The following is a 27343-nucleotide window of genomic DNA, read 5'->3' as shown; positions in this document are numbered from 1 at the left end:
TCCCTCTTGTGGACAAACAGTTCACTTGTGTAACCCGCGGGCCGTGGTGTATTGTAATATATTAGTAGGGAGCCTTGATACTCAGGATAGTGTTGGCCATAGGTTTTGATGAACCTTTGGTACCAGCTGTCCACTTGCACAAGCTGTTGGCCGAGGTATATTTTGCAAAACATAATTGAGTCTCTCGTGATAATTATTTTCATACAATAGTTTGATTGTGTGAATACAATATAAATTTCAATGAAAATAAACTAGAGTATCAAATTGCATCAAATCCTTAAAAATCATATTGCTTAATAATCTAATTACCCAACATCATTTCACCTGACAATGTAAGTGAAGTTAAAATGACCATTGCCCGTTACATAAAAATTATTATATATATTTTTTTTTTTGGGGGGGGGGGGTGGGGAGCTTATTTTTTGGAATTAAAAAAATATATATCTGCGGTATTCATTTCCTTAGGTTATTGAGTTATAATTGTATTGTCTAGAAAAGGGTATATGACCAATTTAACAAATCTATTTAATCACAAATTAATCAAGTGCAACATTTATTATTATGTAAATCTTCCCTAGCAACATATAATTGTTTTTGTTTTTTATACATATATATTTGATCTTAATTGTTTGAAGATAGATTACATTTTTTATTAATTTCTTTTGATTCTCCCCTTTTCAGGTTTATTTTATTAGTTGAATGGATGAATAATGATCCTTTCATTCAATATCATTATTCGAATAGTTTTATGTGCAATATTTCCAATTTCTTTCATATTAGTGATGTGCCGAGAGGAAAACTCGTCCGTTAGTACTTGAGTTTTATAAAGTAAACAAAAAAAAAAGACAACAAAAACTCGGGTCTTGGGCATCAAAAACCGAGTGTGCCTCAAAACTAGTCAAAATCTCTTTAACTCCTTAAAAGTTGGGATTCCCCATTTTTCTTTTTGGAGAACAGGATAAGATGTAAATCTTCCTAGATTGACTTCCTTCTTCTGTGAAATTTTGAATTTATGTTTTCCCATAGTATGTATAAGTATTATGACTTTTGTGTTCTTAATCCCTGTTTGTTTGATAATTAATTAATCTCTGTCTGATTTATTTTGATACTAGCGGGAGTACTCGACATTGCATTTAATTATGCTGTTCTAAGATACACACTCCAAAGTACTCGTCAGACCCATAGACATACGGAAAACTAGGCTTTATTAATGTACAATAATGAATATTTCTAAATACACGAGGGAGGGACCGCTATTAATTATAAATTTGAATTCCTAAATCTGATTTTTAATCTACTAGCTACAAATTCATTTCAGCGTATCCATAGAGATTTAAACATAATCCCCAATCCTTTAGATTCTTTATATACTAGAGTATTATCCTTGTAACTATCATAATTTTTTTTCTTTCAATAGTAGAATAATCTTGAAGTGAGTTTATTGGTCAAAATTTTTATATGTATTCTATAAATAATTTTTTTGAAGACGAACATATAATATCTTGTATTGTGCCCGTTAATTATAAAAAATTGACCTTTATGAACTTTAATTATGAGGATAGTAATGGTGAATTTGTCTAACACCTTATATTTTATACACTTAACTCAAATTATGATCCCCCGTCTAGCTAAAGGGTGATTTAATAACTTCATGCTAAGATATATGAAGAGAAAAAATGGCGGTTCAGGATCTAATGAAGTAGGCCTCTTTTGTTGCATTGAGGACAAATAGCCGGCCTAGCATGAATACTACGGCATTCATTTCTATCAAGGCTCAAGTTGAAGAGAACTCCAGCAATCTGGTACTAAAGTGTATTTCTTGTAAGTTTTCACATAATTCGAATGTTGAAAATGCAATTGAAAAAAAGAAATAAATAAATTATCTTAGTACAAAAATAGACAATTTCAAAAAGTATCCTGTTGCTAAAGAATGAGCCGTTTTGAAGTTCAAGAAAAGTAAATTAAAGACCTAACTTGACAAAGTACATGCTGCTTTATGAAAATAGTACTTTCCGTAACATGAAACAGGTGGAAACAAACAAAATTGAAATTGTTGTTAAATGCCAAAAAAAAAAAATAATAATAATCTTTAAATCTGACACATCCCTAGTTAACACACATCAAATAATCAATGAGATCATTGTTGATGATAAGAATGAAATGCCTTCTGTTTTTGTAAAGAGAAAAAAAAAAAAATATTATACATATATCTGTTTCTTTGTAACTATGAGAACGAATCTTAAAAATAAATTATGACGATCGATTCCGATTATTTTTGAAGTTATTTAGGGTCTTTTGATAGTTTAGAAGCTATGTATTCTATTACAGTAGAGGTAACCTTCGGTAACAAAATCGAAGGTCATCTAAGATTTTCCCACTTTATAAGCTAATCTGTATATTAATGGAAGCCGTTTAATTTTTTTTTTTACTCGAACTCGAACTATTTGTATGAATGGAGATAAAATATAAAAATTTAAACGGTTAATATTAATTATTTACATATTCATCTTAAAGATGAAAATTGTATTTAAAAAATGTATATTTTTTGACAAAAAAAATTATAAGCACATATTTGATACATTTTTTATAACAATTTACTTAGCATTTTTTTAAATTTATTGATTATATTCTAAATCATTTGCCAATAAAAATATACCATTTCAAAGAATATATATTTTTCACCAATCAAGTGTATTTAACTTCAAAATCAATATATAATATTTTATGTATATCAATAAGTTTTTCATTAACTAATGAGCGGGTGACCACGTATATCGTGCGTGTACACGAGAGTGTCCCAAGATATAAAAGATAATTTATTTTTCTCAAAAATTTGAAATACCCTATAAAAATTTCTAAGAGATACCGACAAGATTTAAAGTTAATTTGATAACTTGATCGTAGGGTAGACCGAGAAATTTATATTCAAATTAAGATTGTACAAAAAATACTTATCAAAAATGTATTTTGACTGGTTGAACTATTAGTAAATAGACGTATGTCTGTTGAATAAAACTTTGGTCCTCTAATTGGAAGTATCTCCAATTAATTCAGTAAAATGTTTTTAAACTTTCCCCGGTTCACCCTACTCTATATTAAGTGATGATATAGAGTTTATCTTTGAGAATTGATAAATAATAGTTTTTTATTCATCATAATAGTATTCCAATAAGTCTTAGTATATTTTGAAGACAGTGAGGTTTTACAATGTACATTTAAAATTAGGGAAATGTTGTGTCCTTGTTTTATTTTTACTTCAAAGGCAATTAGGGACTAGGAGCTCTAAGATAATTTACAATCTCTTTAATTTTTTTTCTGATATATGTTTAAACAAGTTAAAACTAATTTCACATGAATTGGAGTACTTGCGTTTAAACATGGGTTAACTTGTTTAATTAAAAAGTACTCTGCAATGCCAACACGATTTTGGCACAGTGATATTCCTACATGTAGAATATGTTGCCAAAGTTTCATATTCATAGGAGTTGGGAAAAAATTTTGGTACTAGGAAAGTTGCCCTGGAGAAAATTACCAGTGGAAGATTGCCCTTGAGAAAATTGAGGGCGCTCCCTTGGGGGATGGAACAAAAAAATATATTAAGATATTTGACATATATAATATTAACCAAATTTATAATGTTATTATTCATCATGAGGCTTGAACAAAATACGGGCAATTTCCTTCTAGACAATTGACATAACTTACAATTTTCCTCCATGTCTATTTTTTCCAGGGAAATCTTCCACGGAAAAATTCAGCAGTTTTTTGTGCACGATTTTTTTAAATTCTTGATCAAATACTTGCTAGTGTATTTCATATTTAAAAATCAAAATAAGGGTCAAAAGTAACAAATTTCAAGAGTTAAGTATTTTTTGCATCAAAAAATATGTAAGGAAAAGTAGCCTCCAGTAATAATACATTGAAGTGACGTTGAAAATTTGGTCCAAAAAGTCATTAAACGTATATCTCAGGATTTTATGCTGAAGCTTGGCCCACTTAATTTACCTAATTTGACAGTGCCTCACCAAAAATGACATATGACGAAAGACCACAATCTGGTAATAAAATTAATTGAAGACTAGACTATTTTTTCATACTCCAGAATGTAACGGACCTGCTGAAACAATTTAGGATTTTGCCTTCTTACATTTCAGACCATCATCCCATTTTAACATCTTTTAAAAGTCCAACAAGGCCCAAAAAATCCTTGCGGAAACTTAATGTCTCCCTTTTGGAATCAAAGGAAATCTGTAATTAAATTTTAAAATTAATACAAAATATAAGATCAAAACTGGAGTTAGGGGAAATAACGTTGTGGGACGCTTTAAAGAACATTGAAAACCAATCAAAAGTAATTTTTGCCCAGAAGGGAAGAGAAAAGGCTAAAGATACGAAAAACATTCTGGACCAAATAGAAGCATTGAACAAAAAAACTGCAGATTCATACTTTTTTTTCAAGTTACAAAGTTTGCTAGCATATGAAAGAAAGGGTTTAAAATTTAAGGTGTAAAACCAACCTGGTGGACCTAAACATTCGAGGGAAGTCTTCTTTCAAATATATAGAAGACCTTCGACACACGAAAAAAAATGACTTCTCTAAGGATGCGAACAGGAATAATAACTGAAGATCCCATTGAAATAGCTGAAGAAGCCTGTAATTTTTATTCTAAGTTATACAGCTGCCCTAAGTGTCCTACGGACTCTCTGTGCGAATTTTGTTACAAATGGTAAATCATAAAAGATCCTTTAAAATGGAAATCATCTTTACAACGCTCCTAGGGACCTAAATATGGAGAGACAGATTATCAAATTAGTTATAAATGTAAAGGCATAGACGACCCAATTACACAAATTGAGATTACTAACTTTATCAGGAACCGCAATAAAAAATACAAGTCTTCAGGTCCCTTAGGTCTGCCCTTTGAATTTTATAAATCTTTTAATACGCAGCTAATCCCTGTTCTTCACGCGGTCTATGAAGATATATTTAAAAGGGGATTCGTTCCAGATTTCATCAGCACCGGATCTCTGGCATTGATACTAAAGAGAAATCGCTCGGGGGAAGAAATGAAAAATTACAGGCCTATATCTCTTCTAAATACCTCCTACAATATCCTTACGGGTGTTTTAAGTAACAGAATGATCAAATTCCTCCCACAATTCGTCTCTCCAGCTCAAAAAGTTTTCATCAAATCAAGGCTCCTAGAAGATATTCCTCGCTCAATCCAAGATGCTATTGACTGTTCGGAAAATGAAGACTTTGCAGCACTTATGTTTGACTTTGAGAAAGCATTTGATACTGTCCCCCATAAATTCATAATTGGGCAACTATATAAATATGGATTTCCGGATGGATTTATTTAAAAAAATATCAGCTATTCTTAGGAAGTCTTCTCCGAAAATCGAAATATCAGGTACCAAAAAAACGTTTTATATCCATCGAAGAGCACGAAAAGGAGATGGTATTTCTCCAACTCTCTTTATAATTGCCATAAACGACATTTATGAGAAAATCCATAGTGACCCTAGAATTAAGGAATAAAAATGGTAACATGTCGATGAAATGTCTTTTATACGCAGATGACCTGACGCTTTTCTGTAAAGGAACTAGAGAGGAAGTGCTACAATAAATTGGGACTTCTTTTGAAACAATAAAAAAATATCAGGACTATCTATAAATATAGGAAAAACACAAGTACTTACCAACTGTGAGGACCATCTGAAGTTACATTTACAAAATATTGAATTCGCCCAGTCAACATCCCTCTTGTAATTATAGTATCCACTAAGGCGAAGATTGCTACAATTAGAAATGAAGACTATATAAAAGAAAATTTGGAGAGAAGTGTCCAATTTTATAAAAGAGCCCCCCTCACGCGCTTTGAAAAGATTAAGGCTTGGGACATAAATGTTCTTCCTTAAGTTTTTCACTTTATGAGATATGTACCATATTCTCAGGTACTGCGTGAATAAGTTTATAAAATATGAAAAGACATAGTATGGGAACAATCTCGTGCATATGTTTCAAAAAACCCCTATCAAAAGTTGGGGAATCGGTTCGACAAACGTAGAAGCCATGTGAAAGATGCTGAATCTATCATGGCTCAAAAGATTAAGAAAATGCAACAGTTTCTGGGCTGAAAGAATTCGATATGTATTTCAGCTTATTACAGAATACAATTTTAATGAGCGGATCTTTCCAGGTCAACTGGAAGTTTTCAGAGGCGTGAATAGATGTAGACAGTACTGGAAAGAGATGGGTTCCTCGTGGAGATTAATTACAGACTACGTGCTTCCACTTTTGGGGCCTGATGAGCCAGTCAACTTTAACACTCGTCTAAGAAGTCGTGACGAGTATTTCGAAAACCATGGGATAACATCTGTTGGTCAGCTGCACTCAAATAGCATCGTTTTGAAGAATTTCATACTTTGGCTAAGGACCAACTCCGGCATATATTGCACTAGAAACTGTTTCACGTAAATGAATAAGAGAAGCCTTTTGCAATGCCCTTGTTATGCAGCACCCTTCCACTCTAGTTGAGAGAAGAATGAAGAGACTGGACCTAGAAAGAGACATGAAAAGAGTAGACCCATTATTAGTTTGGAAAAACCCTTTCAGCGATTCTCAGCAGAAGTGGCTAAGAAGAGTACAGGCTGGCAACATCCTCACTTTTTACCAATAAATCCCGAGCGAGTCCGGAAGATAGAAAGTGTTCTTTCTATAAGGAAGTGGAAGACATGGTATGGCGCCACTACGGAGTGAGACTCACCCAGATGGATTAGCTTATCGTCACGTCTGCATCATATGAGGAGTGTCTCAAAATAGAGAACATTCTTTCCAAGGTCCATTTTTATTCCACTCGGAATCCAAGCTGCGTGTCCACCGTGGTTAATCTCATGGACTCCTTCTCAAGTGGAGGTTTTAAATACGCTGTTGACAAATAGCGTCCAATCCATGGAGTGTTGTTTGTTTCTTTCCTTCTCTATCTCTGAGAATATAGAATTGGAAGATTTACTCGTTTGTGATCCTCTTTGAAGGGGGAGGGCGAGAGAAGAATAAAAATTGTCCTTTTATTAAGGTTATTTATTGTGCATTTAAATATTTTAGATTCCGAAACTAATGTTTATTTCAATTTATACATATATAGTAATATTATAGACGTTATTATTTAATATATATAAGAGAAAATAAAAGAGTTAATTCTTTTTTGTGTGACATATTTATATATATATTATTTACATTTTTACGTTAAAATTTTAATCATATTTACTAACCACAATAGTTTTTATATTTTATAAATACTAACTAAATGTCGACTGTTATATGCTTTGACTGTCGCCGCTGGTCGGAAATAAATAAATTGTTTATATTTAAAAAATAAAAATAAAATACCTAAGAATTTGAGCTTGTATGCCAAAAATCAGCAAATCTAAGAGGGTCAGGTGACATGCTCCTGTCGATTTGACATAGAATGACCTTGATACAAAACATTCTTAAAGTTTTATTTCATTTGTGAGTGAATATGTCTATGAATCAAATCAATAATTTTACTGTTTGTGAGTGTATTATCATAAAAAGCAAGAATACCCGCTAAATCTGTCTTCAACTGTGTGAAAAAACTCATTTAGTTCTATCTTTCATAGAGATGCATTCAAAAAAATTCAAAGAAATTAAAACTCATCTTTAATCGGCGTTTGGGCGAGTTAATTAATAGTTTAAATAATTTATTTGACAAAGGACGTATCAATGCGTACTAATTAATAAAAATGTAACTTTATAAAACATCAAGGCAGCTAAGCTGTTATCCTCCTAATCATTTTTCAAATTGCAAAAGTTACCATATTCATTCTTGGTTTCTTTTTCGTATTCTAGTGTAATTGCGGGCAAATTTATTAATGTTTCTATAATTAGTCGGATGGAGTTGCACTGATAAGGCATATAATACTAGAAACCTGTAAGTGTATGCTCAACCCTGCCCACTACAAATGGGGTAGAAGAACTAAGAAATTACTTTTATGATATATCATAAGATTATAAATCCATCTGTCATATTTTTATGAAAAAATTAGTAATTAGTAATCCGAAGAATGAATTTTCTTTTCCTCACCAGTTGTCATTATTATTTAATTCCTCAGTAGTGAATATCCTTTCCTAAAGAGATTCAATTATATTCAAAACCTGATTGAACATTCGTGTGTGCTTATAACCCTGAGGATTTGTTGCAGAGTTATAATTGTAAGTCCTTGTTGGAGTCTTGTTGGAGTCAGAGTAGAATGGAGGTTCGACAGTACCTATATTGTCATTATGAATGTGTGAATATAGGAAAACGAGCCTGCGTGTGCATACACCTTAGGGAGTATCACATGAGCCCAAAATTGAGCTATCACGCATTCCGACCCAACAAAATTTGCGAATGTTATAGCAAAAATTGTGTTTTACTAATAAAAGAAATTACCTCCACCCTTTTTGTCTGGAAAGGTTTCTGTATGAATTAAAAATAAATAAATTATGAAATAAACTTTTTTTTTTTTTTATAAAAAAGCTATATGTGCTCAAAAACAATTATATTGCACGAAATGTAGTTTTTTGATAAAGTTAAATCCCTCAATTCTACAGCGAGATAAACGCTGCGCGTCCCCAGAATTAGTGCGAAAATAGAAAAAAAGGATAAAAATTACTTATGAAAAGTAACTTTGTACAGTTATTCTATAATAATATTGTCGTAGTGGTTGTTTTATATCATCGTCTAACGGTATTTTAATAAACTCTTCTTCCATTTGAGGCTGATATTTGAAATCCCCAAAAATTGTTTTTGAGTAAGAGGATTTTGTTATTATCCCATTTTGTATGGGGGTGTTATAGGAAATGGTCCATATTATCATCATATTTCTTCCAATTTCAAGGCCAATTTTATGATGTTATACCTTGTAAAAAGAAGATCGAGGCAATCGAAAGAAGATACTTTTAAAATGATAATCCATCCCAAGAGATGTTTCAATTCTGATTCCGAATTATACAAGGGACGACAGGTGGAGAATTCATCCAAGTGGACTCTATCCTGGGGAAAAAGATACCAGGATCATAACAATTAAGTGATACCTTCACGATAAGTAGAGTATTTTAATATTTCAAAATCAGATCACTTAAAAAATACAAAATGGAACAAATTTCCTTGGAAATGCTCTTTTTAATTACATAGATCGTTTTTAAATTATAATTGATTTTTTTCCTCTTATATAAGCTATGATAAACCTCATCACTATGTATTATAAATAAGTTAAAAAGGTCTTGAAGAAATATGTCATTTTTCAGCCTAAAAATGGAAATATTTCGAGTTCAGAACTAGATACAGAATCAATAAAAACACTTTTTAATCACAAAAAAACTTTTACATAAGTTATATTAATCTTACTTTTAATTTGGGGCTTGTTTAGGTGTAAAAAATGACTCTGAACGATATTTTAACCCCCAGTTGTTTCAGAATCCAAATGAAAAATAAAAAAACTGAGGTCAGCTTTGGAGTCTGCACTCAAAGATAAATTCCTTTTTTGGCTTGAATTTATTTTTACAAAATGAGTCTTCTCCTGTGTTGTTTTAACAAATGAATTTGCCCATCAAAATTAAAGTATCCACATCAGTTTGTATTTGTACAAGATTATTATGTCGTAAGTTTTACTCATATAATTAGTTAATATCAAATATTCGATCCTCCATTGATTTTTCGATATGTATATATGCTATTAATTCATTACAATGAGTATGTGCTCATATGTTAGTTGCCGGGCAGAAAAGGATATAACTTCATATAAACCATCAATTGCCCATATCCCCAATTCATGAGTTAAAAATGATCAAAATAATGAAGTAATTGCATTTAATAGAGGAAGGAGTAATCAAAGTTAATGCAGATAGTTAAATGGATTTAGAATTAGAATAAGTTTTATTTAAATTATATGAAATATTCATATATTACAAGTATTCGTATGTTTTGTGTTCTTTCTACTTTTTTGTTCATTGTTTCATAGGTCGTCTTAGTGTTAATTTCTTTCTCCGAAGTAAGCATTCTCGTCTATTAAAAATGCATATTAGAATAAAAATATACGAATGTTTATATAATTAAATATTTTCCTTGTACTAATGCTATTTAAATGTAGAAGGTTCTCCTTTTTATAGTAGTAACTTATTTTATCCCCTCTCATATAACAAGCAGCTAATATTCACAAGGGTCTTTATTCAGTATTGCCATATGTCTCGCTCCCTCCTTCTCCTTTCGCTCTTTTTTTCCTTACAAAAATGTCAGCTCTACGTATAATACTTTAGGTCTAGCCACACACCTCTTACTCTTAACTTGAGGTATCTTGTCTCTTTCAAATAAATTATGAACAAGTTATTCCAAGTTGAAATGACTTCGTTAGTAACTGCCTCATTGCAGCTGTTATAGTTACTATGACCTGTCCTAGGAATGGACTAATATGACTATAGTCTTTTTTTTTTTTTAACCGATCCAATATTAATTATTACATGCAAAGCTGCAAAGAATAGTGCAATTTTTATCACTTTTCCCTTTTTTCTTCCATTTTTTCCTGACACCCCATAAAAGAATCTTAACTTTTACTAATCAAATTCAAATAGTATACTGTGTTACTTTACTATAAAATTATGCATTACTAGGACTACCCGTATTTTATTTCGAATTATTCTATTAATGCTTAAAATAACTCAAGAATTTGGTAAAACTTGTAGATAGAGTTTTGAAGTTCGTCCATCCTTTGGCTATTAAAAAAGTTTAATATTTGAAATTAAAAACCGATTAAAAATAATTTTCTCTAAGCATGATTTTTGAAATTTTATTTCTATGATTTTTTTTGAAAAATTTTATTTGAAAAATTTTAATATTTGAAACTTCATTTTCTATTTTTTTTTTGACAAAAAATTTAATATTTGAAATTTAATTTTTGATTTTTTTTTCAAAAAATTTAATTTTCTGCAAGTAGCTTAGGATTTTTGATTTTTTTTTTCCATAAAAATTTAATATTTAAAATTAAAAATCAAATAATAATAATTTTCTGTAAGCAGCTATGAATTTTTGAACTTTCAAAAATTTTATTATTTAAAACTTACTTTTTGAATTTTTTTTCAAAAATTTTAATATTTAAAATTTAATTTGTAAATTTTTTTTACAAAAAATTTAATATTGAAAATTGTTTTTCCAAATATTTAGTATTTGAAATCTTTTTCCAAAAATTGAGTATTGAAATTTTTTCCAATAAATTAATTTCTTTGTGAATAGCTATAGATTTTTGAAATTTTATTCATAAAATTGTAACTTTTTAATTTTTTTCAAAAAAATCAAATAATAATAATATATATATAATCTTGCAGACGGCCCTGATATTAAGGACCAAAACAACTCTAGTAGTTAATTAGTTTAATTATTTTTATTAAACTTAAAACCATGGATATGTATTTACATATGCATTATTATAGTTGTAAAATATATGATAATGTACGAGTGTGATAATTTTTGCAGTTGCATCCTGAACAGGTTTATTATTTATTTTATTTTACAAAGCTGTTATGAGTATTCTTTTATTCTTAAAGAAACAACTTCAAAGTAGTATGAAAAACTAAGAAGTGATACTAAAGATTTTTTTACAGAGTTATGTTTCTAAATCCTTTTAGGCTTGGAGTAGAATTAAGGATTGTTTTTGTAATAATTCCTACATATATCATTGCTAGATACGGAGTGGGGATTTGCATTTATTACCTTCATTTTATAGCAGCTTGCAGCTAATTTAATGAAACGTCACAACAGCTAATCTGTTCTCCTCTTAAACATTCATCAAATTGCAAGAGTTAGCATATTGATGTTTTCTTTTTGTTTTTCGTATTCTAGTGTCACAACAGTCATTTTTTTTTCTATGTTCCTTTAATTTGTCAGGTGGAGTTCCTTGATAAGGCAATACTATAAACCTCTGAGTAAAGACTCAAGCTCACCTGCTAAAAATGAGGTATAGAAGAACTGAGAAATTACTTTAGGGATATAACATAAGCTTATCATATTTTTATATATAAAAAAAATACCCATTTATTAGATTCAAATAGTCAAATTTATACCTATACCTAAAAAAGAAGGCCAGTGATTGGCTCAATATTGGAATTAAATCCTTTTCCAAAAAATGTGCTCTATGAATTTCACAGTCTTAATTTTTTATATAGGTATATGTTTGACTATTTAAATCTAATAAATACTTTTTTTTGCTATAAAAATATGACAAATGATTGACGTATGCCCTTTTGAACTTGGTTGATGTCAATGTAATAATTTCTCAGTTCTTCTATCCCGTTTGGAGTGGGCGAGCTTGAGCCTTCACTTACAGGTTTCCAGTATTATATGGATTAGTTATGAATGAATATAGGATGTGTGTGTAGAGAAAAAACTACGTAATACAATTAGAACAAGATAAACAGTTGATGTGAATGCTTTTTCTTTGTTTTTGTAGATTATCTAATTAGTTGTTGATTTGTTAATATCTCCCTCTGAAAGAAGATTCCTCCCCCATCTTTGGTATAAATTGATTTTAAAAGCATAATAAAATAAATAGATATGAATTTAAATACATGTCATTATAATAATTTCCTTGCACTAATCCTATTTTAAATGTACTCCTCTTTCCTCTTTATTGTGGTAATTGATTTTCTCTACCCAAAATCATGTAACTTGCAGCTGATATTAACAATGATCTAAATTCAGTAATACCATATGTCTCGCTCCCGCCTTCTCCTCGCGCTCTTACACAAATCCCATATCTAGTAGAATTAATCATTATAGTCCTACACTGACCTATAAATTCTCTTTAAAGTTCATATGCTCCATAAATATTTCCTCCTCTAGGAACAACCGAGTATCGAACCTACGTAGATTGAGTTCTCGAGAATAATTTCTCCCGAGCGCATTATCCATTGAGCTGCGTTGTTTTCGTTTTTACATACCGGTAAGTTATATGTTATACAACTAACCACATTAAAGCAGATATCGTTATGTAGTTATTACAATGACGGAGAAAATGCGGAAAAACTTCTCTTCAATTTGCTTTCACGCAAAAGAAGGAGCAACTCCTAGCGTGTTAATGGCACATTCCTCCTTCCCCCCTACGTTATTCATTTCTTTCTTTTCTTTTCCTTCCTCTTCTTCTCTTTTATCCGATTATTAAAAATCTTAGTTTGATGCACCTACGTCCTACAGTGTTAGTTGCCTGTTGAATGTATTCCATGCTCACATTATATTATTTTGTGAATCTGTCTACCTCAACAATGCATAAGTGAAATTGCTGTTATAATATTGTGCTTCTACCGTGTGTTGATATTAATTTTACTGTAGTTATCCAATTAACAAGTTATGAATTTGGTGATTTATGAAGAAGATATATCCGTTCATGTTCGTCGACAATCCTTTTCTCTCATCGTCCGAATTGAGACATCCGGACTGGATGATACTCATCCCATTGAGCAAAGCAATATACGGAGATGTAATTCCTTGTCACCTACAATCCCAAGGATTAAAAATGTATTTAATACTTCTATAAGCAATGATACTTTACCTCGACTCAAAATACCACGGGTTCATTTTGAAGACTCTATAGTGGAGGTAGTATTCTTTTTTTTCATTCTCAATTGTATGCTGTTTTCATCAAATTTTGTGTCGATTCTATTTGAAGCCTGAACATTCTTATTGATATGTTGAGATTCGGTGGGAGAACGATTTTTTTGTGGTTCAGTCTTTTAATTTTTTCTATTCCGATCATGATCGATGTTTCTGTTCTGACTGCTGTCTGAAACAATGGATAAAAAAACCAAAAAAAACCCATGTAGTTACTACTAAAATATATGTTTTTTATTTTCTAATGATGTTCTCATTATTCTTTCATTTTTGAGGAGAAAACATATTATCCTTATAAACTATAAAGTGTTACCACGAATTTGTTCGATCATGAATGTCGTAGAGTAACACTGTGGTTTTATAACTGTAAGCCCTTTGAAGACTTGGAGTAGAATTGAGGATCGACATCTGAGTAATTCTTGCCAATATATTTGCTAGATATGGAGTAGAATTGTGATTATCTTATTTATCTCATAGCTGCTTGCTGCTAATTTAATGCACCTTCATGGCAGTTTTTATTACCTACAAGCTATTATTGAGATACATATAGTAAAGTGCATTGAACGTTTGCGTACGCTTATTGCTCATAATAGACAGAGAGTAACCCTGAATATTTGTTACAGACTTATAATTGTAAGTCCTTTTCTACTTATAGTAGAATTGAGAGTCAACACCGATGTAACTCTTGCCTTTACCACCCTTGTTTATTTTCTTCTCCCCCCTCGTCACAGCTGACACCATCTATTTTATGAAACGTCATAACAGATAAACTTATTCTTCTCCAAAACATTTTTCAAATTGTCGGGGTTAACATGTTAATTTTTGGTTTCTTTTTTTATTAGTATACGCAAAATATACCGATAAGTATAAATCCACAGGTGTATAAAATATAAATTAGTTAGCAGGAGCAGCTTTTTCTAGTTGGAAATCTGAAGAAGGTTTTTTTTTACGCTGTTATCATTATAATTTAATTCTTGAAGACAAAACATCTTAGTGTCAAGTAATGACTAGTGTGTGTGCTCATGAAAGACGTGAGTAACAATGAGGGTTTGGTCGGGAGTTAGCTGTGGATGTTCTTGTTGTACTCGGAGTAGAATTGTGGATCGACATTGAAGTAATTTCAGGTTATTTTTTTCTATATTTTGTAATAAAAAAACTTTTATTTTTTCAAAATTTACACATTTTTTTGTATAAAATGAAATTGATTTAGAGACTGATTCAAACATAGACCCAACTTAGTCCGGTCTTTTGAAAATGATAGTATCTCCAAAGTTATTCTTACTTCTTTATACTTTTGAGAGTAGGAATATCTAGCGTTGTTTTTTCAACCATCCCTTTTATTTTGATAAATTCAATTAAATGGCTTATAGTGAATAATCGATCAAAAATTAGGGTTGAATGAATGATTAATGAACAGCCATTAAAATGTAGATAAATGGTAATTGATCTGTTGGGATTCATATATCAACATATTTGCGCATATACATGGGATGTAGGTATTTAAACGTAATGCATTTTCCTGGGTACATTAATTTCTTTATTGATATTCATCAATATCCGATATAATTTATAAAGACATGTAAATAAGAGTATATTTACAATGTATTTAAATATTTTAGACTAAAATATATTTTAATCGATACAGTATAGGGAGGGGCTTAGTTTTTGGAATATTTTGTTCAAAAAATTCCAAAAGAAAAATTTAGAAAAAATAATTTTTTTTTAAATTTCAAAAATCCACAGCCATTGACAAAAACTTAAATTTTTTGGATTAAAATTTCAAAAATCTAAGTTTTTCTCAAAAAGTTTTAAAAACTTACTTCTGTTCATAAAAAATTTAATTAGAAATATTAAATTTTGGGAAAAATAATAGCTAAAATTTACAGCTACTCATAAAAAATTCAATTTTTGGATAAAAAATATCAAAAATTATATTTTAAATATTAAATTTTGGGGAAAAAAAATTCAAAATATTACTTTTTGCAGAAAATTAAATTTTTTTGGAAAAAAAAATTATATTTCAAATATTAAACTTTCTAGTAGCAAAAATTCCTGAAATTTAGGGGGGAGGCTACAGCCCCTCCGGCCAACCACTTGCGGACACCCTGTCACGTGACATCACAATTTTTAATGTTTTCAATTTTTTGAGCCTAAACAACGAAGTTTTATAACATTGAAACCCCATGCTCATTAATATTTAGGACAAAAATAAACTATTGGAAATCAAAATGGAACCAAGAAATAGGAACATGGAAACCTTATAGTTTATCAAAATTTTATCGTTCAATTGCCTTGTTTTATTAATTATATGATCCTTAAACATATTAAAAATATTTTATTACATCGTCACACAATCTTATTTCCGTGTTGTAGATACAATGTACCTATTTGTATGGAAGGAATAAGATATTTTTCTCAAATATTCCTACTTATCTTGTCCCTAATCCAAAAGAAAAGTTGTGCAAATCAATCCTTTTTAGTATATGTTACTTTAATTTAATTCATATGTTTGTATCTATTATTTGGCAAATATTCAAAGGTCTTTTTTTATTAATTAAGCCATTTGATGGAGTTTTATTAAGGTTTATTGGAATTTTGTTGTAAAATATTAGATTTGAGCCCTCAAAAGGCTGTCTTATGATGCAATTGATAATGTCCCCCCGGCATTAACCAGTAGAGTTGTAAATTATAAGCACTCCTGGTGAGAAAAAAAAGAAAATCGAACATCAACATGGTTCCGTGACCATTTGAAGTATGTTTGGGAAAAATTACTCCAATGCCCATCCTCAGTTCAGTTGTGATGAAGGAAAAAGGAAATTATAACAAGGATATTGGTAATAAATCAATTCCATCTTTCTCTCTGAGTTCAAAAAGGACTTGCAATTATAACCCTGCCACAAATCTTGAATCCGATTTTGGAATAAAATGATTGTAGTATGAAAATAAGTTCACTACCCAGGAGCAGCTTAGTGGAAGTGAGGCTTCATTAAATCAGTAACAAGTAGCTGTGAGATGAAGGAAAAAAACAAAAGTCCTACTACATATCTTTGAAGGTTATATACATGAATGACTCCGATGTCGATCGTCAATTTCTGTTTTGTATCCAACAAGGACTTACCTATAATTATAATTCCCAAAAAATCCTCCATATTACTGACTGTCAATCGTGAGCACACACTCTCTGTAAGATTGAAAGAATAATGATAACGGACTTCGAAAATAATATAAAAACACTTTTCATGTCGTCAACAGCAACATCAAAACTCGCACCCTTAAAAATAATTTGGATTTACATCCTAATGCACGGTATTAACAAAAAAAATTAAATACAAAAGAGTCATGGATCAATCTCAAATGGATTTCATAAGTAAATAGAATAAACACTTGGGAGAGTGCAAAACCTTCACCTTAAATCAACTTGATCATCTATGTATAAAGTAATCACAAATGTGTGTGATTATGAGAATAGCCCTGAGGGTTTGCTCGAGAGTTGTGAGTGTAACTTCTTGTTTGAGGTATTCTGGCTATTCTTTTATAAGGAGTGAGATACATATATTTTTATTTCCTTCCTCTCTTTGCAGCTTACAGCTGATTTAATAAGACAACATGCCAGTGATGCTGCTCTCCTCCCAAACATATCAATTTATTCCTAATTAATGGTCGATAATGCATTTTTTTGTTTTGTCTAATATTAACCTTGACTTCTCAAAATTTTATGGGCTTTTACAGCCAACATAAATAATTTTAGTACCCAGTTTGATCGGAACTGATTTGTCACTTTTCCCGTTATCCTCGTGACTAACAAACAAACTAACCAACAAACAGAGGGGGGGGAAAAAAATAGCTGCGTTGGAAGAGGTAATAATAGCTTCCACGTTAATGAATAATAAGAGGTTACACTCTCATGTCTCCTCGGTACTAAAAGGATAAAACAGACTCTGGATGTTAATGTTACTCTTCTTTTATTGGAATCACACCTTATATTTCCATTTTGATTCCTCAAAAATAAACTGCACATATTGTCAAATACTAAAAAACCTACTTGCTAGAATTTTTTTTTGTTTGTTAATGAATTTACAACTCTTAACTATGAAGTTTCATGGATAAATTATTATTATAAACCGAATTGACTAAGAAGTCTATTTTACTCATTTAGAAACATAGTCATTAATTTCTAAAAGGAAAAAGTAATTTGATGTTATACGAGAGTTTATACAGCATATTTTATACAGTGTATATATGTCTGTATCTTAGCTCCATTACATTTAAAAGGGTTCTTTCTTATTTTAAGAAGGTTCTATAAAGTACACGATTATAGAATTGAGAGGGATTCATATAATTTGATTGTTGTCAAATTTTTTACGTTTGTTTTCAAATAACAGAGTAATTGTTCAGTCTCAGTCTTTATTTATGAGCTGTACAAATATGATGAGAAGAACAGATGACGTCATAAAACACTACACCGAATTTAAATAGAATAGAACGAATTAGTTAAATAAAATTATAACAGTCTTTGACACCTCTCGGATTTTCAGACCGAAACTAAACACTAATGCCAGCAAAGATATTATTACTGATAGTATGTTACGTCGTTTCTTTTATTGTAACATGCAACCTTTTATACGAAAATACACATAAAAAAGACCCAAATCAGCTGTAAGCAGTAATCACATTCTTACCAACTAGAGGCACTGTTTGATGTACAAGAACAGCCGCAAGGATGCCCTCTATCCAATCAAAACCTGAGAGGATCTCAAATTTTAAACACTAAGAGGAAGTCAGAATTTCTGTCAAAAAATTTAAATTATTCCCCGGCATCATTTTGTTATCATATAAACTTTGCATTGCATTGAATTTTTCAAAATTTCATAATGTTTTCAGTAATAATTATTGTTTAAAATCAATTACTTATAGAATTGGGCACGCCCGAATTTTAAATGAGACCGATTCAGATAGATCTAGACCGAACTTCTATAAACGACCAAATTAGTTCGATCCACTCAGGAAACGAAGAGATATTCAAACAGTACTTTCATATAAGCTAATTTCCAGATAGGTTAATCTTAGTTTTACCATGTTTAGTATGAATATCAGATTTAGACTGATCAAAAGAGCTGTTGTGGCACGTATTTCTTCTATTAAATAACAATACCAAAACTTTGAGGTGTATGAAAGAGCAGTTTTTAATAATATTTTATTTATAAAGTTAATAATTTTTTTTTTTGACTTAAGAAGTTGAATAATTCATTTGATGTATAAATTCAAGTGTTTCCAAACCACTACTAATATCCATTTTCTTCTTTCATAAAGAGAAAGGTTATTCGTAATTTATTTTTGTATAAGTAAATGTATGTTGTCAAACTTTAAAAATATTTACATTTTGTATTAATATAAATTTATTTAAAATTTGGCACTCTTTGAGATAAGTGGTCCAATATTTTGTATGTGAAAGAAGATAGGAAGTAGCAGATCCAAGGTTAAGAAATTTTACACATAAACATCCCTTAGCATATAAATAGAAAAAGAAACAAATTCCGAAGCTCATTTCAGTCTTCATCTCAGGAAAAAATATAACGGATACAGTTCTACGAGATGTAGCCATCCTTTCCATTGGATACACTCAATATCTTATTTAAAGTTTAATCTATATCCAGACTATAATATAGTTAAGTATACTCCAAGTTATAACCAGAGGCGTATAAAATATGTCCTAGATAGTGGGAGCAGCTTTTTCTAGTTTCTGAATAGGGTTTTTTAATTTCCCAAGCTGTTGTAAGTATTATTTAAACCATGAGAATCGCACATCTATGAATAAAGTAGTCTCTAATGTGTTTGCGCATGAAACACTAATGAAAGACAAAAATAGGCCATGAAAGTTCAAGGGCGCCCGCATGATTAAATTGGGGGGGGATTTTTTTTTGGTTAATCAAAATTACACAAGCTATTCATTAAAATTAAATTTTTTGAAAAAAATGTCAAAAATTAAATTTTTTGGAAATTTTTTCCAAATTCTACAACTATTCAAAAAAATTAAATTAAGAATAAAAATTTCAAAATTCATAGCTATTCAAACAAACTAAATTTTTGGAATAACATATCTAAAATCCAATTTCATAAATTATATTTTTTGAAAAAAAAATGTCCAAAATTAAATTTTCTTGTAAAAAAACAAAAATTTCTTAATTTGTGGAGAGCTACACCCCTTCCAGCCCATATCCTACGGACGCCCCTTGAGTTTTCTTGGGAGTTATAAGTATAAGTCCTTGTTGTACTCGGAGTAATTCCAGCTATTGCTAACTCAGGAGTGGGGTGTGTCTTTATTTCGATCCTCTCACGGCAAGTTCCAGCTGATCTAATCAAACGCCATGACAGCTAGGCTGCTTTCCAACCCAAGCATTCAACAAATTGTGAGGAGTACTGCGTTCGTTTTATTTTTACATATCGGTAGTACATATTTTATCTGCTGTTTAAGGTTTTCCACCGTTTTTACACCTTCTTATAATTACGTGGATTTTGTTTGATAGATTTTCATTGCCCATATAAAGGTTTATCAAGGTTTATTTACCGATTATTTAATATGGTTGGGATCATGGTTTGTTATTAGGAGAAATGATGTAAGTTACTATGGATGACAAACCATTAATCCATTTATGCTGTGTGGCAAGATGTCTTGCTACAAATTAAAATTACTTTTTTGTCATCAAAATTAGAAATACTTTGATAAAACAATGTTTTTCAAGTTTTTGAATACTCTCTGGAAGATTTATACCCATTTCAATTATCGTGCAATGTTTTTATACCCTCAATCAAAGCTATGAGCATAACTTTTAAATATTTTTTCATATATTTAAAACTGGAAAAATAAAAAAATAAAATCCTTATGTGAATCAATCATATTGGGTTGTGACTTTTTTTTTTATTTTAAGTTTGGCTCTATGATTTATGTGAAAACATTATTTTATTGCGGCGTGGCTATATCTGTCTATTTACTTCAGTTAACAAAGTTAAAGAGAGGTTATGTTTGTTTGTAAACAGAGATTATGTGTTTACATCTCTTTGTTTGTTACCTCTGTCAACGAAGTTGAACGGTTAAGGCTATGTTTTTGCCTCGGCTTGTTTGTCTGTTGGTGACTAGGATGACGACAACAGTTATAGATCAATTTTGATCCAACTTGGTAGGAAGATTATATATGGTCACAGTAAGAGGCCATTACATTTTGAGATGTCAAGGTCTGTCTAAAGTAAAGGTAGTACAAAACTTTAAAAATACATTATCAACAATAACTTTGGAATATATTGAGGATCAGAACTCAAATTTGTATCATTATGTAAGACTAATAAAGGTGTTTCACATATCAAAAGAATCCAAGATCAAGATAAAAGCTCAAAAACGCATAATCGGCCATCACTTTCGAACAAATTGAGATATAGAGCTGAAATAATCTCTTGTACAATTATCACTAAAAAAAAAGAATAATAAATTGTCATTATTATGAGTAAGTTTGGAATAAAATTCATAGTGTTAAAAAAAAAAAGATGGATTTCTTTGCACTTTGCGGGAGACAATACACATATAACACATATTAAAGTATGAAAAAAAAATACTTATATTAAATTTAATTAAATTCAACATGCTCAATATCACACATTTATGACTTTAACGTAGAAATGAAGTGATATTTCACATAGGAAAAAATAACCATAGCCAGAGGTTTTTGCTCTTCCGAGTGTCCATTCTAGTTTCAATACTATATCAAACAGTCAAAATATAATATTTTAATATATATTTAAACATATTAAATTGTTCAAGAGTCACAATTACTTCTAAGGAATTGTCGTCATTAACCCTTACACATATTTTACATACATGATACATCTGGTTTTCAATTTCTACTTTTTTTTTTTTTGGCAGCTGAGGCGTTATCTGGTATTAAAAGAAAAATTTGGTAATACATATAAAAGATGGATAATTTCGATGAGCATAGACTGAGATTAGAGTACTCAGAAAGATAACCAGTTGGTTTTGAATTGAAAATAACGAGTCCTTTATATTTCAAGTTGACAAAGTAGATTAGGCCAGAGACTAGGAAGCAGAAATGACTCTTTGATCGATGTGAATCCATAATAATAATGACTTGAACGGGTATGAACAAAAGAGAGATTGTTTTTATATAATTTGCCTTCCAAGAGGATCGATCCATTTACTGTATTTAATTTTGTCATAATTCTAATCTTGCAGCAGATTGATTGATGACTCTCTCCAAGTATTCAAATATCGACAGCTGATAGGCTATTTTTCAGGAATTCGGGATGCCACATTTATTTGTACTAGCGGTAGTGTCCAACATTGCTCAGAGTAATTAGATTTGGCTAGAAGACAAATGTTGCTTTGGTAATGTAAAAGATAACTTCCCAAAAAATCATAAGTGATTTAGTCTCTATTTTTCATGAGCACACTCACACGTAACTACTCAATAACAATTCATATGTATTCTGTCCTCCATAATGAAACAATAATAAGAGATAGATGTGGGAAAAAGTATGTTTGGATGACTGATGGGGGTACCTTACTCTTTAGAGCGCTCACCCAAAAAAATCATTTTAACATAGAGGCGTTTATATGTAATTCCAATCTTAACATATACTGAAAATGCACATGAATTATGATATACATCAGAGAGCAATAACAAAAACAAACAGTAATACTTCAGGGAGTAATTTATAAACTGCACTCTCTAAACACATTCGATGCTATATGCAGACGCCTGCATTATTTCATGAATACGACTACATTGTTATTTCTTAGATCAAAATATATTTGTGATATAACTTCATGGAGTAATATGTATATACAGTGTATCTGCTGACTCCTTTCCAAATAATCAACCATTCATACAGAAAGATAAACTTTGCTTTATTAATATAGATGATCTCAGGTGAAGTTATTTTTACCGGGTGTGGAAGAATTAATGAGTAAATTACCTCTAAGTAATCATTAAAATACATAAAATTGATCAGGATTTTGTTGTACATAGAAAATTTATTTTATAATTTTTTTTGCTATAACTATGCCCATTAATTATGAATCTGGCCACCATCAGCCTCAATGACAATCTCTGGAAACACAAACAAACATTGGCAACGTAGTCCTTTTTGATTATCCTCCTCTGCTGGTTAACGGAGGTACTCAGAGCATCAATATTCAGGTAGCGGACTTTGCAGGCCTTCTTCTCAATTTGCCACAAAATGGAGTAATCCAGTGGATTCATATCTAGGCTCTGAGGGGACAAGAAGTTCATGTTGCAACCCATCCACTCTTGTATGGGACGGAGACCTTGCTGACTTTTAAAGCCTTCATGATGTCCGAGGTGGTCCTCCCAGCGTGAATTAAATTGCCTCCATAATGACATATACATAATTTTTGTTTACAACATGTGTATCAATTAAAAGCTTAGAATCTAAGTTATTCAAAAATAATTGGAACTTTAAGATTTAATCACCTATTCAAAGCTGCATTTGTAGAAGGTCTCATTAATTTTCCTACACCTGGTACAAAAGTTAAACGCTAGTTTTTTAAATTGATTCCCCCAAGTAATTGACATGGATTGGAAAAATTAAGTAGGGCTGATAAATATTTCTACTAATAAAAGTATTGGGAGACAAAGCCCCCCGGCCTTCAATGATTACTCCCTAATTACGGTAGTCATCTTCATTTTTTGTTTCAAGGGGATTTGACTTGCATGTTTATTTATTTATAATTGTTATTTATGTGTCTTCAAAGTACTTAGACGGGATATGTTTCTGATGCGAGTGCAACATAAACTTGATTAATTTAGTGTATTTACTAAACATATGATGTAAATGATATTTAGAGAATAAATCCAAGATCCTTTCTCATAAAATCCTATTAGTATGATATAAAACTTCTCATATTTCTTAACCTTTTTGATAACTTTCTTTAGTTGTGCCTACACTACGTATGTGTTACAATTGTATGAGGATTCTTTTATAAATTTAAAAACAAAACAAAGTTTATCTGTATGCTTGTGTGAATGTCTGAAAAAAAAGTCACCAGCCGTAGGGTTTTTAACTTTTTTCGAATTTCGATGACCGGCATCCGGAAAAGTTGTCAAATGGTATCTAAAATACCTATGCAAAATGGAATTGTCCTGCGAGGTCATCTTTAGGTGCACATCTAGATCCAGTTATGAAAAAAGTTAAAAACTCTTTACTTAGTTGAATTTGATACGAAGAATACATTTTTAGTTATTTGGCCTAAAATAGTTTTGAAAGACATAAAAAAATGTAAAAAAAGTTTTTATTCTCTCTTTCTCCTCCATAGGATAGCAATAGAAAGCAACTTTATTAATCTTTTTTATAGGTTAGAATAATGTCTATCATTATTAATTTATGTAAAATAAGAATTAGTGCTGTATTTTGATTTTTATTGACATGGTGAATAACTTTTGTATTCCTTTCAAACTGTGAACCATATGTGTTCCCTAATTATGACATCGTAGGAAAATCAAATTTTGCAATAGTTATTTCCTAACAAAGTCCCAACTTTTCCGAACTAGCTATAATTGAAATTCCAAAAAAGTTCAGAAACAAACCGGCCTAGTATATAGTGCACCCTGATGAATGTTAATATTAGGTTGATAATATATTTAATCATTTTTGGATCCACATTTTCCATCCAATTTCCTCTATTTGATAGTTTTGAGAAATATAGCTATTTCCTTCAGATTTTAATATTAACCCTTAATATGTCTTATTATTTTAGGTAAGTTTTTCCAATGATGATTTCTGGATATTATTTGAGCATGAATAGGCCCTCAGATTTTTGTCTTCGTAGAAACAAAAGTGATTTATTTAAGGAGTGAATAAAATATTTTTGTTTTCAAAAATATGGTTTCTATTCTGGGAGTAGTAGTATTGTCGTTGTTGAATTTTTGAAAGTTAAAGTTCATTCTAAGTTGGTATAGTCAGGGACGTCTGCAGTGGGTGTACTAGAGGAGTTGTAGCCCCCCCCAAATTATTTTACGAAAGTTTAATTTTTTGTGAATTGCTGTGGATTTTTGAATTTTTTTCCCCAAAACATTGTTTTCTTTGTGAATATTCGAAAAAAAAAATTTCGATTTTTTTAATTTTTTGAATAGCTTTAGATTTTCAAATTTTTTTTTCCAAAAAATTTAATTTTCAATACAAAGTTATGGATTTTTGAAATTTTTTATCCAGAAATGTAATATTTAAAATTTTATTTTTCAAATATATTTCCGAAAAATTTAATTTTCTGGGAATAGCTATTGATTTTTAATTTTTTTCCCAAAAAATTTAATTGATTGTGAATAGCTATAAATTTTTTAATTTTGTTTTCTAAAAATTTTTCCAAAAAAATGTATTATTTTGTGAAGAGCTATAATTTTTGAATTAAAAAAAAATTAATATTTGGATTTTTTTTCACCAAGTTACAAAAAACATCCCTCCAAAAGTCCTGTGGACGCCCTGATAATAAATTATAAAAATCCATAGTTTATCTATTTGAGATTATGCTTATGATTTATATATTTACTGGTGTTCTATTTGCGTACCACAGACGACGTCACTTTATCATTTTCATTAATGCCAAATGCAAATTTTTCTTCCATTTGCAGAATTAATATTCCAATTTTTGTATATACCTATATGGATAACACACAGGTAGGTATTGAGCAAATTTAAATCTAATGGGCATAGAAAAAAAAATGTCTTAATGTCACAGCCTATTTACTATATGGAACACTGACCTAACTTATAATTTATTTACTTTTTCTTTTTGATAAATAATTTATAAGATATGTTTTCGTTTGATCTTTGGTCTATTCCGAGTAGAAAAATAGACAGTTTTAGATATGATTTAAATCGGTTTAACTTCCTTTGAATCCTTCTATTATTTGAAATGTCATTGAAAGCTGCATCTAATTTCAAATTAGAGCATAGCTGGGTTTCTCAATTGTAAAGTTGTCAATTGTAGTTTTGTGTGTATTTCTATTTAAACATCTTGCATGTTCCCTAAGATTCTTACGTGCAAGGAAAATGGATGATGCTATTTCAAAGACCTCAAAATCCATAAAATTGACAAAAAACATCATATGATATTTAATTGAGAGTTACAAAATGTACAAAATCCAACTGTCGTGTATTACTGGTACATATATTACACACGGATTTATATTGGAAGAAAACTGACCCAATTCAGTATCTTCTCCCTCTTCATCACATCCATCCCACGTGTGTCGTAATATTCCCTACAATTTTGCATTAAGAATCTTGTGAATTTGTACCAATGAAAATGAACGAGAAAATTGTTTTGAAGAACTTTAAGAATTTCTCATAGCACAAGATTATCGACCAAAAGCTAACTATAATTCGATTGAGAAGACATGGCTAATGGGAAGGAATGAAGCAATCAAGAAAAACGAATCCAAATATAATGATCACCAAGAGTTTACAATAACTTATTATCATTGAAAAGCACTAACGCTAAATCTAAAAATGAAAAGAACGTTTCCAAATCCAGTTATAGTTGTCTTCAAGAAAAAAAAAATCTCAGGGATCTACACTGTGACACAAAAGTTTTTCCAGAGGCTCCAAATAGAAGTGTCAATGAAGTGGCTTTGAAAAAATGCTTAGAAAATGGATGTAAAACCTGTTCATAGGTTCAACCAGGTTTAGTTATCAAATAATCGGCATCAACTGTTAGTCAGGAGCTGTTTCATACGATTACATGCAATTCCACAGATTTGGTTTATGCGATTAGTTGAACCAAATACTCTAAGCAATATGTAGGCCTCACCAAAAGAAGATTGAAAGATCGGATGAGCGATCACAATAGATATGTCGATAAATGGTTGAAAGCCACTGAAGAACACTTCAATTTGAGAGGACATTAGAAATCGGGTATAAAAATACTGCTGCTTGAACAAGTTCGGGATATAAGATTAGATGCTGATATCGTATGAATGCTTTTGTTTCGAGGAAAGTGGTGAATCAATCAATTTCTGTGAAAAACATACACTGCAATGAATAGACATTGCATTGGGCACTTGTGAAATTTACTGTAAAACAGTTTAGTTTAAAAAAAAAAAAAAAAATCACTATTTTCGTAATTTACTTATGAATTTATGTGATGTTGCAAGCCTCTACACGAAAAATATTCCTATATTTTATTATTAATATATTAATGTGTACCGGATGTCGAAACAGTACTGAGACCTGCCTCTAAGTTGTCATTAAAATACTCATAATTGATCACGATGGTGTTGTATATAGAACATTTAATTTTATAATATTTTTTACTGTAACAATGCACATTAATTATGAGTCTGGCCACCATCAGCCTCAATACCAGCCTTCAACCGCCTCTGGATCCCCTTGCAAAACATTAAACGTAGTCCTTTTTCATGATCCCCCACTGCTGGTTAACGGAGGTCTTCAGAGCATCAATATTCGTGTTACAGACTTTGCAGTCCTTCTCAATTTTTCACGAAATGGAGTAATCCAATGAATTCAGATCTGGCCTCTGATGGGACTAAAGGTTCTTGGGCCAGAAGATCAAGTTGCTTCCCATCCACTCTTGTAGAATGTTAGCAGTATGGGCCGGAGCCCAATCCTGCTGAAATAAGTACATTACCTTGTTGGAC

The 27343-nt window shown here is 30.6% G+C and overlaps 1 protein-coding gene across 2 annotated transcripts in view; it reads left to right on the top strand.

Moving 5' to 3' along the window:
* The window catches only part of LOC121123500 (uncharacterized), a 303852-nt gene that overhangs the window by 224320 nt on the left and 52189 nt on the right, over window positions 1–27343 (top strand). Inside the window, exon 3 of one of the 2 annotated variants that reach the window (XM_071890284.1) lies at window positions 24445–26196. The exons of the other annotated variant lie outside the window; for it this stretch is intronic. Coding sequence (XP_071746385.1) covers window positions 24445–24492 — 48 coding nt within the window. The 3' untranslated portion in view covers window positions 24493–26196. Of the gene's footprint in view, window positions 1–24444; window positions 26197–27343 lie in introns of those variants that run through there. 2 annotated transcript variants of the gene reach the window in all.

The sequence above is a fragment of the Lepeophtheirus salmonis genome, chromosome 8 (genome assembly GCF_016086655.4).
Source record: "Lepeophtheirus salmonis chromosome 8, UVic_Lsal_1.4, whole genome shotgun sequence".
Classification (NCBI taxonomy): domain Eukaryota; kingdom Metazoa; phylum Arthropoda; class Copepoda; order Siphonostomatoida; family Caligidae; genus Lepeophtheirus; species Lepeophtheirus salmonis.
This window is presented reverse-complemented; position numbering and strand designations above follow the sequence as displayed.